The 14,676-nt window shown below is 45.1% G+C and overlaps 1 protein-coding gene across 2 annotated transcripts in view; it reads right to left on the bottom strand.

Moving 5' to 3' along the window:
* The window catches only part of LOC104687664 (peroxidasin homolog), a 45,320-nt gene extending 31,796 nt beyond the window's left edge, over positions 1-13,524 (bottom strand). The window contains exons 1-2 of one of the 2 annotated variants that reach the window (XM_010396870.4): positions 12,321-13,524; positions 2,380-2,451 (exon numbers count right to left, since the gene is read on the bottom strand). In XM_010396870.4, coding sequence (XP_010395172.1) covers positions 2,380-2,451; positions 12,321-12,484 — 236 coding nt within the window. In that variant the 5' untranslated portion in view covers positions 12,485-13,524. The remainder of the gene's footprint in view (positions 1-2,379; positions 2,452-12,320) is intronic. The other variant, XM_010396869.4, reaches the window with a different exon arrangement.
* Between the last annotated feature and the right edge of the window lie 1,152 nt (positions 13,525-14,676).

Here is a 14,676-nt window from a genome sequence, read left to right as displayed (position 1 = left end):
CAGCAAATTCTTCAGCTCTTGTCAGTTTTGATGTGGGAATTGGACAAACCAAAGTTCCTGGAGAGAAATTTCCTTCAGGAGTGTGAGGTCCAATGTTCCCTCAGTCAGCTATCAAGCTCCTCAGCCGTGGGAATTAACTACTACAAGTGTGAGAATAACTGAGTGTTCCAGTTTGCTGGCCAGACCAGGAAATACAACTAAGCATCAGAAGTACTATCTAAACAAAGGTTTCCTTGGCAAATCAGGTTGATTTTCAGAACTCAATTATAAAAATGCAGTATTTTTTCAGAGCAGCGTTTCACCTAGTCCAGTATTCCAGCTCTGACAATGGCCATAGGACACTGTTTAGGGAAAGCAGGAGTGTCTGCCCAGCACCTGTGAAAATGCATTGTTCTTACTGGCCTGGCACCCCAAATCATGAGATCAGGGATGGCAGGGGGTACATTCATGCCTATTCCTTCTGGTACTGCTCATGGACTTGCTGTCCTTGAGGTCTCTGTCCAGGAGAGTATAGAGACAGAAAGGAAAAGGAACTGCAGAAATTCATGGAGCACAAACAGGTGTTAGAGAGAGACAGGTCTTTTTCCCCCCAGCCAGGCTCTATCTGTATCTACCCCTATGCAGAGTGGAGGAGTCAGAAAGACAAAAGCAAAAGTCCTGCACAGGTCAGAGACCTGGACAGTCCAAGGTGCTGGAAGGGCAGGAATTAGGACCCCTTACAAAGCTTGGCAGGCTGGGTGGAGCATCTGTCCCAGGAAGCCCTGCCAGCATCCTCATTTTCCCCAGAGCTCGGCTGTAAACTCGCCTGGTGGTCCTGGGAGCTGCTGCCAAACATCTGCCTGCATCACACAGAGATGACATCATCTGAAACCCTTTGTTTCCTTGACTCAGGAGAGCTCCAGGGGTGGAAGAGCAGGGCTGGAGATCAAGAGGCCTCAGCAGAGCTTTGTGATAAGGCAAAACCCTACGGACTTGGACTCTATTATCTCTCTAGATATTTTTTTCTCATTTCTCGCTGTATCTGACCCTATCTCAAATGACAGACATCCATCCAAAGCATCCTTTCTTCCTTATTATTTTTGGCAATTAAGTACCACATGGTGCAGTTTGTGAGACTAACCTGGGCTGTTCTGGATGAACAGCATCAGCGGCAGTAAAGTTTTTGACCAGCCCACTCCATGACCACTTGTCCTGGGCCACAGCCAAGGTACTCTGGAGCATCCTGCAGTCATGGCTTGGCCACTCAGCCCCACACACAGAGTGGAACAATCTTTGGCAAATGCTGGTTTTTCAAAGATAACACTTGAGCAGGTCTCTATAATAAAGTCCTGCTGTAATCCCACTTTTCTTACAACTGCTTGGAGCTGACTGAATGCCTTATTGCCCAGGCTTGCCTTCCTTCAGCTCTGCCACCTTCACAGGATCAGGGACTTCAGATCGCTCAAGGCCAGACAATAAAAACCAGCCTGAACTTTCTGTTGCCATTTGGGATCATGAATGTGTGAATATCTGTCAGGTTCCCAAAGGAGCTGCTTTGCCTCGCTGAGGAATTCCGGCTTGGACCTGGAAATCCTACGGCTGTTAGCACCATGTCACAGCTCAAATAATTAGATCTGAGTCTCAACAGCCCAGCTACATCCAGCACAGTGCTGTGCTGACACAGCTTCTGGTTCTGATTTGGGAGCTGGTGTGTTTTCAGCTCCTTGGCTACGGGGTGCAGATGCACTCAGATCTGTCTCCAAACCCTCAGCTCTGCAGCAGCCAGAAGAAGCAGAGGTTCCCAGGATTTCCTTTGGGAAGAGTGAGAAGCTGGTTAGTGGAGCAGTGTGTACAGTGATGTGAGAGTATCAACATACAGGGATACAAGGCTGGAGGGGCAGCTTTCTACCCCCATTTCTACCTGGAGCAGGGCAGCTGTAGGCACCTCTTTTAGGGCAAGGCATAGGGGCAAGATGGCATTTGAAGGATGCTCAGTCAAACTCATGTAGAGCAACTGATGTGGTTCATTCATTAGAGGAGACCATGGAAAGGAAGAAGATTTTAATTCATCCCTGCACTGTCTTGATCCCAGGTGAGAAATGCTTTCATGGGCTGTTCCCAGGCCATACCTGCTCAAACACCCTCAGTCTGTGCTAGAGTTCACCATATTTTATTTTTGAACACAGAGGTTAAATGTGAAAAATGAAAGTTATTAAACACCACATTTAAATAAAAACAGGTAAGAAACATGATCCATGGTGGAACAGAGGGAATTTTAAAGCTTTGGCTGGATATGCACAACTTGACTGAAATAACTCAAAGCCCAAGGCCACCTTTAAGCCATTTTAGGGGACAGTACTAACACAAGTAATAAATGGATATCCTCAGAGTGCAACTTACAGTGTGTTGAGGTTCTTCAGTCTTCTGAAGGCTCCAGGTTGTATCTCCTTGATGTGGTTGAAGCGCAAATCTCTAAAAGCAGAGGATATAAACAAGCCATTAGACCAGTGAAGGCAGTGGAGGAGTGGGGACAATGGCTGGGGTCTGCCCTGCAAAGTCAGCCAACAGCTGGGACAAGCCTCCACTGAGAAAATTCTTTATTCTAATTCCACAGAAAACTAAGCTCTAAAAGGTCTCAAGGGATCATTCCCACAAGCACTAGAAAAAAGTCTGCATCAAAACCCCCCATGTGCAATTACTCTTGCATCTCATCCTGATTTGTAGAGCAACACCCATCATCACGTGGACCCATAATTTAGCTCCCTACCAAAACTATCTGTGCCCTAAAATGGTTAAATCTGCTCAAATAACCTCATATAATAAGCATTTCCCATTTTGCTCTGCAATGGTCCAAGACTTACAACAGCTTATCGCTGCCTGCATTTCAAATTTGTGCCAACTTCAATTAGAATTACTGGAGCCATGGGGATTCTGGCAAATTTCAAGGGCTGCCCATGGAACTACATCAGCTTGGAACCCAAAAATATGGGGTTTGGATTGCTAATGGGATAATAAAACAAGAGCTAAGTGGTTTAACCTGGTTAACCAAGGAGAAACACTTCTATAGAGAACGTGCATTGATTTGGCACCTTGCGTGGTCCAGTGTATTATAACAAACCACAAAAGGCTGACAAACGGGGATTGCTGCAGGTTTCTGTCCAAAGCACACAATTAAGTGGATTTTTTTTCTCCTGCACTGCTTGATCTATCACATTTAGGGAATACACAGCTAATTTTCAGTTTAAGGCAGCTTTTTAAGGGCATTTGCTTTAAGAGGAAAAAGCACAGGTTGCCCATTCTGGTGGTAAAAAGTCACACTTGGACGCAGAGTTTAAACCAAGGATTCTACAAATAGCTGCATGTTCAACACTTGTTTTTAGACAGGTATCAACAAGAATCCCAGCATTTATAAAACTCAAATTAGAAAAAGGTGCAGTCATTGCAGGTAACCCCAAACTGGCAGTGAGGACCCAAGGGGGATGAAACAGCTTGGAGCAAGTACTCAGGAAGAGGCTGCACAAGGAGTAAAGCTGATTTTATTTTAAGACCATGGAATCATAGAATAGTTTGGGTTGGACAGGACTTTAAAATTCATTTCATTCCAACCCCCTGCCATGGGCAGGGACACCTTCCACTACCCCAGATTGCTCCAAGCCCCATCCAACCTGGCCTTGAACACTTCCAGGGATCCAGGGGCAGCCACTGCTCCTCTGGGCACCCTGTGCCAGGGCCTCAGCACCCTCTGAGTAAAAAATTCTGCTTAATACCTAATCTAAACCTGACTTCTTTCAGTTTAAAACCTTTGTCCCAAGATGTAGTGTTTCTTTAGGTTAACAGTTTGCAAAATGTAGTTATTTTATGCGAAACGATTAATAATAACTTTTCTTACATTTTAGGCAGAAAATGAAAGGCAGTTTTACTTAAATTATACTGAAATATCAAATCTCTGCCTTCTTAGCCCTTTGTTATCACTGGATGCAACAGCACATGGGCCCGTGGAATTTGTTTTTTTCTGTTGCGCTTTTTTCCTTTAACTTTTCCACTTCAACCAAAGGATTCAGAAGTCTAATATAGAAAGAAATCTTTCCCCTCTCTTAGTGGTAAATATTGCACAGAGAAGAATTAGAGGGCAGAAAGAAACACAGCTTCACAATATTAAAAAAAACACAAGACTTCTAATTGTAATTCACCTTCTCTGTCCACTGCAAACTGCGGCCCCAAAGGATCACCCTTTGGAATTTCAGTTTTTAACAGAAACTTCACCTCTGACATTTTCAAGTGTGTTTGGCTTAACTTGCATTGCTTCAGATGTGCATTTCTTGCCCTTCTTCTCGGAGGGAGTTCCGTGTCCTTCTTCCCCGACAATGTGAGTTTGAGGGCATCCTTATGGATTTTTCAAGGCAATGGCTGCCACCATGAAGCCAAACACAATTAAATGTTGGCAACAGTGATAGCACAACATGCTGCCTGTTTTCCACGGCCTCATTAAAAGGAAACGAGGAAAGACTAGACCAGGAAAAAAGGTGAAGAAATGCAAACTTGATTTATACCCTGCCATGCACAGACACCAACTCTGCTGCCCCAGGGGGTTGTAAAGGGCCCTGTAATTAGTCCCGGCAGCTGGCTGCAGGTAATAGGGGACATTACAAATACGTGGGAGGAACACACAGGGGTCAGGGCTGGAGCTGGTGATGCTCAAGGAAGGCAGCAGGGAGCAGGCAGTGAAGTGTAAAATCCAACTTCGGGTCACTGGCTGAAGGTGGGGACAAAAAGCCTCTGAGTATTTTAATGAACAAAGACAATGCAATCCTTCACAGCCCAGCATTCACACAGAGGCACTGGGCTTCCACGGCTGAAACAAAGCCAAAGCCAGGGCTCAGGTGATAGAAAACACCTCTGAAAACACAGGGGAAAATAAACCACAAGCTCCACCGATCCCAGGGCTGTTTTTTCGGTCACCTGACAAAAAGGACTCCTTGGAAACAGTGCTGTGGAAGTTTGCACATGGCCTTGAGCCCTCTAAGCAAGTCTGAGCTCCCCAGTGGTGACTTGTTCACCTGGGAGAGAAACAAAGCACAGCTGGGAGGCAGAGCCTGGCAGGAGTGACCCCGTGTCACCAGCAGAGCTCTCAGGGCTGTCCCCTGGCTGCTCCACCTCTCTGTGGTGCTCCTGCTCTGAGCAGCACAGGGGTGGAGATGCCTCCTGGCAGTTCCTGCTGCTGAATGAGCAGTGCAGGGCTGGGTTCATGCAGGAGCTTTTAGAATCATAGAACAGAACTGGTCTGGGCTGAAAGGGACCTCGAAGTTCATCTTGCCATGGGCAGGGACACATTCCGCTAGACCAGGTTGCTCCAAGCCCCATCCAACCTAGCCTTGAACACTTCCAGAGATGGGGCAGCCCCAGCTTCTCTGGACAACCTGTTCTTTTTAAACTACACCGCCCCCAAGGAGCATGTAATAAAACTTAGCTCATTATTTTAATGAAATAATTAAATTTTTCTTCTGTTTTCTGTTCCAGTAAGACCTTTAGATGATTCTCTAGAGCCCAGCTATCTTTAAATCCTTTGCAAAGTTCTTTTTGGATTGTTCACCATCACAAAGGCAACAGCTTTCCCCACAGACAAAAATGGAACTGAAACACTGCATCTCTTCTCTGAGCACTTCATTTCAAGAAATGATGTGAAATAACTGGAGAGAATCCAAAGGAAAGCAATAGGAAAGATCTGAAGTCTAGAAAACATGACAATGAAAAGAACTGAAATTGCTTATTTAGCGATAGATACAATAACTATGTCAGGAAATTGCTACAAATAGAAAGGGCAAATGGTCACTGGCTAAAACTGCAGGTTCAGGGGATTTTTCAAATATCGCAATTAGCAAGGCTCATAAACCACCCAGTGGACTGCAGATGAGACAGGCATTAGCCACACACGGTTTAGGTAGGTGGATCCAGCCCTGGAGGCAAGGGATGGAGCAGGCTATTCTGCTCCCTGTACCCCAGACAGCATTAAAAGTACCAATGTGGAGGTCCCTGCACAGCAAAGAAAGTCCCTGGGCATGCAGAGGAGCCTACATATTCCTCTTTACCATATAAAAACCCCAATACTTTGGCTCATCCTTAGTGTTTTTACTCCAGACCTTGCCTTAGCCTAAAGCATCGCTGGCAATGAAGGGCTGCACTGGGAATTCCCTGGCTTGCATGTGTTTGATTGAGAACATTCCCTACAGAGTTTGTCTCCTCTCACACAGAAACTCTTGTTCCTCTTTATTCCCAGGGCCCTCACTCTGGAAATTTAAGTTTCTTTTCAGAAATAAATGTGGTTTTTACAGGGACCCACCACGGAGCTGCTCCCAGGGCAGCTGCTCCCAGCTGCCCTGTGCCCCAGCAGCTGGGTTCCCTCCCTCCTGCCCACTTCTTTCCACCCGGGAATTTGAAAAATGGGGGGAAAAAATAATCCCTTGTGATTTAAATCTCCCCCATGATTTCAAGACCGGCAGTCTGGGACTACAAATGACCTTCCCACAAGGAACAGCTGCTGCTAAAGGATTCTGGATCCTCTTCTACCTTCACACAGAGTGGAGGCCTGGGACAGCAGCATCACCCAACACGGATCCCTCTGGACAACACCAGCTTGACTGGCTCAGCTGAAAATCTCACCAAACCCTCGTGCCCAAGCTGACAGGAAAGTGACCTGGAATACGTGGACAATTCGGGATCTGCTGTGAAGTAAGTCACCTTTTCTGAATTTGGGAACTATTAACAGAGGCTACAAAGAATGCCAGGATTTGCAAATGGATGGGGAAATGGGTCTTTACAGAATGACACTCAATCTGTCTGAGCCTCTCAGCTGCTATCAGAACAATCATCCCTGCAAGCCTTGCGTTAAATAATTATCAGTGATTAGCATATAAAGCAATCAATGGCTTTACAAGCAACTTCCACTTCTGTTTAATCTATTTAGGTTTTCACAGACTCATGTATTACTATGTTAACTAAGCAGATAATTAGCTACAAGAGGCATTTTACTGCAGCTCCATGGAAATTACGGGGTTTGTAGAAGAATCCTTTGTGTGCACAGCAGTGATGCTGACAGTTCTGCCCAGAACTGGTTGGAAAGTGGCAGCCACACAATCATTACCAACAATGACACCCAGAGTAAAGGTGCTTTTACAGAGAAGATGTTGAAGTTCCTCCCAGTGTTTCCAGTGAAGAAAGGGCATGAAAGACATCCTAAACATATTCTAAAAATATCCTATAAGTCAAGTTTCCCATATACAAGAAGAGCCAGGACACTTATCAGAAAGAAGCTGTTCCTCACACTTATCTGCACAACATCAGTCAGCTCTGCAGGTTCCCCAGTCCTGCCAAACCACTCCAGTCCTGGCAGGAAGGGAAAGCTGCCTTGCTGAGATGGAAATGAAGTCTTCCAGACTCACTGTCATCAGCTCCCCAACTCAGGAATGTCCCTGTCCCACACGAGTCCCCAGATGGCTTTAATAAATGACAGCCTTCATCCCAGAACCCCTACATGGACAGCTGACCCCTGCCAGCACTGCAAGGCAGATGAGGAGACCATGGGGAGGCTGAGGGCTGGGGATCTTCCAAGTCCTGGTTACCAGCTTAATACATCAAGATCTGACTGTTCAAAGAGTGAAGAGGAAGGAAGATATGTTGAACATGGAGATACAAGGAAATGAAATGATGGGATCATGGCTGAAACAGTGGAGAACAAGCAGCTGCAGGGAGCCTCACTCAGCAGAACAGGCTGCAGTTCACTGTTGCATTGCCACACCACTTATTCTGAAGCTCTAGGAACACTAGATTTTAATTAAGAAGTTACCAAAGGCATTCCTGAACCCAGCTTTTTAAGATTCAACTTGCACAAACAGGAGTCAGATTTTCAAAAGGGCTCCCTCTGCGTCAGCTGGGGCAGGAAGTTGACCATAATCCAGCAGCCAGTGTACCAAGCTGGTTTGATCCCACTTTTTCTGTGCATGTAAACTGGTGGGAATGCTATGCCTGAGAGGCCAGTGCCAGGGCAGGAGGGATCTGCTGGTGCCTCATTCCTGGTGGAATCATTTCAAATGCCACCTGGCATCCCTTTAGCTCTTTCCAGGAAGGGGAGCAACAAGGAACACCTCCAAAACATAGTTTTGGTCCTAAACACATATTTAAGTAGGGAGATTACATAAAAAGATGCTGAATTCAGCAATGTTTGAGCTACTATGTATTAGAAAGGGATGAAGATTAAGGTCTGATCCCACTCAAACCAGCTGAGTCTATTCTTGGGCATTCATGGCAGCAAGGACTCTTTTAACCTGATGCATAATTCCTTTGCACCAACTACCCAAGGTATTGCCTGCATCAAAGGAAGACAATTTTTCCCTCCTCCTGAAGTGTGTTCTGATCCTGATTCAGAGGAAGTAAAATCAACACTTGAATATTGGGTCTTGTGTAGCTTAAGTGTCAGTCTTTCACTTTTTTTAAGAGCATGATCATTAAAGTTTTTACACACAATACACACACATTCTTTCACCAAAAAATACTGACTTCTCCTTAAAGAGCACAGGAAAAAGTCCTGGTATCCCTATGGGGAGAGGGATGTGGTGAGGGCAACAAAAATACAAATATTCAAGTGTGAACCAGCTGCTGAAGCACTGGGGAGTTCAGTGAAAGTAGGATTTTAAACACTTAAGGTAGCTACAATCACAAGACTTAGGATGCTTCCATGAAAAGAGGCTGGAATGCTTCTAGAAGGAAAGTATGTTTGAAATACCTTCCCTCCCTATTTTCCTTCCGATGAAGGGACTTCTAAAAATAGAACATAAAGTTCTTGGTCACCTCTAGAAGGTTTGATATGGATTAAATACTACACATTCTACCTGGCACATGCAGAATGTGTGGGTGTGCATTTAATGGCTGCATATAAGATTATCACACACAGAGGAAATGAGTAATCCCTTCTTCAACCCAAAACACACGACAGAGACCACAAACAGAGCAGCATTTCCAAGAACTCATTTGCTCAGTAAACCTTTCCCCAACAAATGTATAAAATTCCTTCTCCAAACTGTGCTCATTAATAGACTAAGAGAGCTACACCCTGTCCTACTCCAGCCTTCCTCCTGCGGGAGGAACTGAGCAGGCACCAAAAGCAGCACAACGATGAAGGGAAACAAAACTTGTCAAGCTGGCCATGCTTACACTGCCCAATTAGCAACCAGGTCTGTGAACAACTGGGTCACCTTCAGTTCATGCCAGCGATGTGCTCAGATCCCAGATCCTGCCCTGTGCCCTCAGCTATGTTCCTCCAGCAGTACTCATTCATTATGTGTCCTGCATAATGCAGAAAGAAGAATAACCCATGGATAATTGGATTGCAATCCATTAGCTGCCAGCCAGAGGGGAACTTCTTTCCATGGATTTCTTCTACTCATGCCCACGCGTTTCGAAGTTTATTGTTTAAATGTCACACTGCTGAACAAATGGCTGCGAAGGTTAAAGACCCATTGAAATTTTCGGAGTGTATGTTCCACAGCTGTTCCCTTCCTTGGGCTGCTGGCTGAAAGAACTGCCTGAATCCCAGCGGTAACCAGCAGATCACATCTGGATAATCGTGTTCCAATTGAACAGACAACAGCCAAAATACATCTGCAGTTCTACACAATGAGTTTTTATGGCTTATCTGTCCACGTGTAGTCGTTCCTGCCATCCTATTCTCTGCTCGGGATAAAGCGAGCACACTCCATTACCAAAGATAAATAGTCTATCGCTAAAACCAGACTTTGGGCCAGATCCTCAGCTGTACCCAGCTGGGATTGGGAAGGGAGGAGGGAAATGGCAACCCAAGAGGAGCCAGTAACAGCTCATCAATCCTGGAGCTGGTTCCATGCCAATCCCAGCATCGATCGGAGAAGGCGATGGGCGGCTCCAAGTGCCGCCAGCTGGCTGCAGCCCCAGGGGCCATCTGCCAATGGTGAAGCACAGCCTGTGCCAGCCAGGAGACTTCCCCACTCTTCCAGGATTCTTAGAGAGGGTGGCATGGAGTCATGGAGGTCAGAAAGTCCCAAACTCCCAACTTAAAAGGAAACTCCATCTGGAAACTGCAGCTGTTCTTCAAGGGAACCGAGCTGGAGCCCGGGATCGGTGTTTGGAGCAGCAGTCACAGACTCAGTCCTGTTCACACCAAAGATTAACTGTGGAAAATATCCCAATCCCACATTTTCTGCTCAGAATAACTCCATGATCAAGACTATTCTTGCTATAATTCCAAATGTTCAGTCTGACACAAGGGTTCTCCCAGGAGAAACACTAACATGCCAAAAAAGCTGGAGGAGTCACGGCTTGGTTAAGAAGCATTCCTTGATCTTCCACAATTCAAAAAAAGTTTAATTATTCCAATGCTATTTATAACAGATACAATGGGATGCTGGCTGGGAAATGTATTTTCGTACATTAGATCTTCAAGATAGCCAGAAAGCCAGCATTTTTCCTTGCCACACAAAGGCCCATGATCTGCCAACAGAGAGCACTCACCAGGCTCATCCATCTTTATGTCTGTGAGGATCTCTGATCACCAACATATTATTTGCTTATAATTATGCAGACAGTAGTAAAAGAGAATAAAATGCATAAACCACCTTAAAAAATACTGGTCTATGAAAAGTGATCTTCCTTTGCAATACTGCAATTTTTATATCTCACACCTATACTATTCCTTTAATGTTTTAAAACCCAGTTTCCCATTCAAGGTGGTGCAGAGAATGACGTGTGCTGCTGCCAGAGGGAGCTCGGAACCACACCATTCCAGAACTGGGAAAGAGGTGGTGACACAGTAAACTTCCCTCCCTCTGCACTCAAAGGATCTCTAGCAGAAACACTCTCAGGTTCCACTGTGACAGCAAACGTTGCTTCATTTCAGAGAACAGGAATTAAGCTTCAATGATCTCAGAAATACCTCAGTTCAGCCAATGGAAAAAACCCTTCCCTCAAACAAATCTAGGTTTAAACAAGGAGGAACAAGTTACTTTGCTAAAATCAGTGTCAGGGTATTTTAAATATTTTAATATTTCAAGATGAAGGGGAATAAGGGGGAGAAAATGTTGGTGAGAGTGTGAAGAGTCAGATGCTGCAAGTTACTGTAAGAGCACATAACCACTGCCCAGTGAGCAAGTCCTGAGCAGGGTCCCGCTGAAAATAACCACGCCAGCACCAGCCCAGGGGGTGAGAAAGCTTTGGCAGCTGTAGCAAGCGTAGATCTTATCCTGTGGGCCACTAATGCAAAAACCTCTGTGGTCTGCACCCACCAAAGCAGACCTGGATGGCAGCAAACCCATGCCAGCATCCTGCCCACAGCATGTTCCTCAGGCTGCCAGCAGAGAAAGTGCATTAGGAGTATTAGTGAGATGTTTATGGGAGAAAAGCCAGTATGGATGTGCTAGCTGAGATAAAACTGACTTTGTTACAAGCACAGGGGAAAGCTGCTCAAACTCGTGTTGGAAAAGTTTTGCAAAGTTTAAGGAGGATGAGAATGAAGATTCATTTTTGACAAGCCTTTCCAGCTACTTAAAAAAAAAAGGTCTTCCAAGCCAAGGGATCAGATAAGAGCAGCACGAAGGGAAAGATTTTGTCATGTGCCATTGCATCGTAAAGCCACCTTTAAATTCAGGATTAGTTTAGAATCACAGGGAAGTGCTCTTCTGCACCTATCAGTAAGAGCTCTTTAGGAGTCTCCAAGCATTACACATCCTTTTCCTCCACCTTTCCTGTTTGAATGGACCCAGCCACCAGCTCCCTCACCTTCTTATTTCTCAAGGAATTGAGTTACCACAGTTGCTACTTTCCAAATAAGCCTTAACTTTGGTTTGAACAGTTCAAATAGAAAGCGGACAACCAGTACTTAAAAGTTCAGTGCTGAAATGGTGTTGTATATACAAGGAAAGTGTTTGTGTCACTGGAGACAAAAGCCTGAGCTGCTCTTTTTCCCCTCTCCCCTACACCCATATACAAAGCATCCTAAAATGCAAACTGTGCTCCTTTCCATAAGCTCAGTTTAATATTTTTGACCTTTGATTCCCCAAAACGGTCTTCCAGTGCTTGCCCTGGAATTAGTCTCATTAAATTTTTCAATTCCCTTGATTGTCCTATTAGCAATGAACTGATGCCAAAAGAAGCAGTTTCTGTTTCATGTTTTAAAAGCACAAAACAGTTCTCGAGGCAGTTCTTGTGGCGAAAAAAGGAGGATAAAAGTATGCCTTTGGCCTTGGCTTTTTTTTTTTTTCCTCCCTTCTTTCTACAGCCCAAGCAGGTAAGAAAGGCAGGAAAATGAAGTGGTTACTCACAGAATGTTTGTCTGGGGCGGGATCTCGGGGATGGTTTCCAACATCAGATGCATGCATCTCACTGTAGTCCTGAAGCACAGGCAGCGGCTGGGGCAGGAGCAGGAGAAACCAGGCAGGAGGAGAAAATACAAAAAGCCTCCAAGAGCTGAAGGTTTGATCAGCATGGTGTTTGCTGGAGCGTATTTGCCTCAATTCTGAGCTGCAGGGAGCTGACAAAAAAAGTTTCCCAGCCCTGAGGTCCAGGAGGAGGGGACTCATCAGCATGTGTTTGCAATTAAATTAAGGCAGTTTGACAGTCCAACCGCCCACCCTCTCTGCCATTCTGCACATCACTGGAGCTCACACTGCCCCCACCCCTCTCTAATTGTGGCGCTGAAATACAAACTCTTCATTTTGATCTATTTTCACCTTGTTGCTTCTTTTGAACAGCAAGTTAACTCCTCACCTTCTCCTCGGGCATCTGTCTGAAAGCACAATGCACCTCCATGGACAGCAACCAAAAAATGACCCCGTGCTTCCAGGGCTGAGCTGGGATGCAAAAGATGCAGGGCCAAGGTTTTTATGTCCATTTTTTTTGCCCTAGCACTCTCTGCAGACTAAATAGGGAGTCTTATCTAGCAGCCTGTCAAATGTATCGTGCTGTAACACTTCCAGGATAAAGGCTGTCTCTTATCACATGTAATTACAACATCAAGCAAAAATATGCCTCCAACCATTGATGTGGGCATGGGATGTTACAGATAAGGGATTTTAAAAGGGAGATATCACTAACAGAGATAAAAAACCTGCAAATAAAGACAAAACCCCACCCTGGAATCTGTAAAGTTTCTTAGGCAGAGTGAAAGCTGATTCATTTCAAAGGCCTTTCTTTCTACAAGGATGTCATTTGGAAGAATGTCAGGATTTTTGAGAAGTTCAAGGCAACTGAGGGATGAAGAGGGAAACAAACAATAAAATCAACTGATTTTGAGCAGTAGAAAATGCAGTCCTCCACTTGTTTCTCCCCACTGGATGATAAAACTGAGATGCAAAAGGCAGGATTTGTTTCCAGTTGAATTAATCACCGTTATAGAGAAGCTACAGTGAAACCAGCCTATCTTTAGGTTTCAAGTTATTACAAGATCCTAAATGTGTGGGTTGAGCAGGAGGGAGGTATTAAAACACATTAGGATATAAAGGTACTTGAAGAATTTCAAACACGGCACCATCTCACAGAGCCTGGAAGATCAAATGATGGTTTCCCATCAAACTGCACATGCTTTGTACCGTACACTAAAAAATAATCGATGTGACAAAGCAGTACTTCACGAGAGTGACATTTAAACCTTCCCAGTTCAGATTCTCTGTCATTTGAGCATTTGGGGAGAGCATTGGGTTTGGGGTTTCACCTAAAATTTTATGCCATAGAAGATAAAAGATGTTTTTTCCAGCTATAAAAGAGAATTATACTGCAGGCTTTCTGCACTTAGTCCTCAGGCAATCTGCTGTTTGTTTGCCCTGCCATTGCTTGGAAATCCAACCAAGTTCACTGAACTCATGGTTTTGGGCAGAGTGTCCTCTAGCGGCCACCCAACCCAACCCAGGCCAACCCTGCTTACAAAAACGGGTTGTAAAAGGCCAAATTATCATCTTCAGCCTTTATACAACAACTGGCAGCTGAGATCAGACTGCTCTGGGTTAAACACGACAGTTTTTAATTCCCCTTTAAGGCTTTAAGTGCATTAGAAGCAGATCCTCCATGTGCACCAGGATACGCGCGTTACGTGAAAATCTTCCTGACTCAAGTTCTCTGTTCTTCCAGCCTGATTGCTCCCCACATCATCTCCTTCCCAAGCACACTGGACTCTGCTAGGACAGGGTAGCACAGCTGGTAGGAGCTGTTCTTCAAAGCTGGGAAAAGAAACAAAAACGCTCTCTCCAAACAATGTGTCAATATTTTGGAGCCATCATTTCCCCTGGCACATCTGGCCGCTCTGCAAATAGGAAGCTTTTGTTTTCTGCCTCTGTGGTGCACAAACCTTGAGTTCTAAACCAACCCTCTGCAACAACAACAAAAAAATCCTTTCCAGGTTTATTTGTATTGCAAAGAGGAGAGCTGGGCCAGGGCTCAGTCCCATTTCTGTGGAACGAGTCCGGTCTGTGGAATCACATTTCCAAGCCCGGCTGCGCTGTGGGGGAGCAGCCTTGGGAAGGATTGAGGGGTATTTGCCCACTACTTTGTAAGGATGGCATCTTGAGCCAAGTCAGCAGATTTAACAGAGCACAGGGAGTCATTTCAGTGCAAGAAGGGAAGTTCTACAACCCACACCTTTACTGAGAGGCAGATCTTCACCTGACCTTCACCACACCTCTCCTG

Source organism: Corvus cornix, chromosome 20 (assembly GCF_000738735.6).
Source record: "Corvus cornix cornix isolate S_Up_H32 chromosome 20, ASM73873v5, whole genome shotgun sequence".
Lineage (NCBI taxonomy): Eukaryota > Metazoa > Chordata > Aves > Passeriformes > Corvidae > Corvus > Corvus cornix.
The sequence above is the reverse complement of the archived record's forward strand: the minus strand, read 5'-3'. Positions and strand labels throughout refer to the sequence as shown.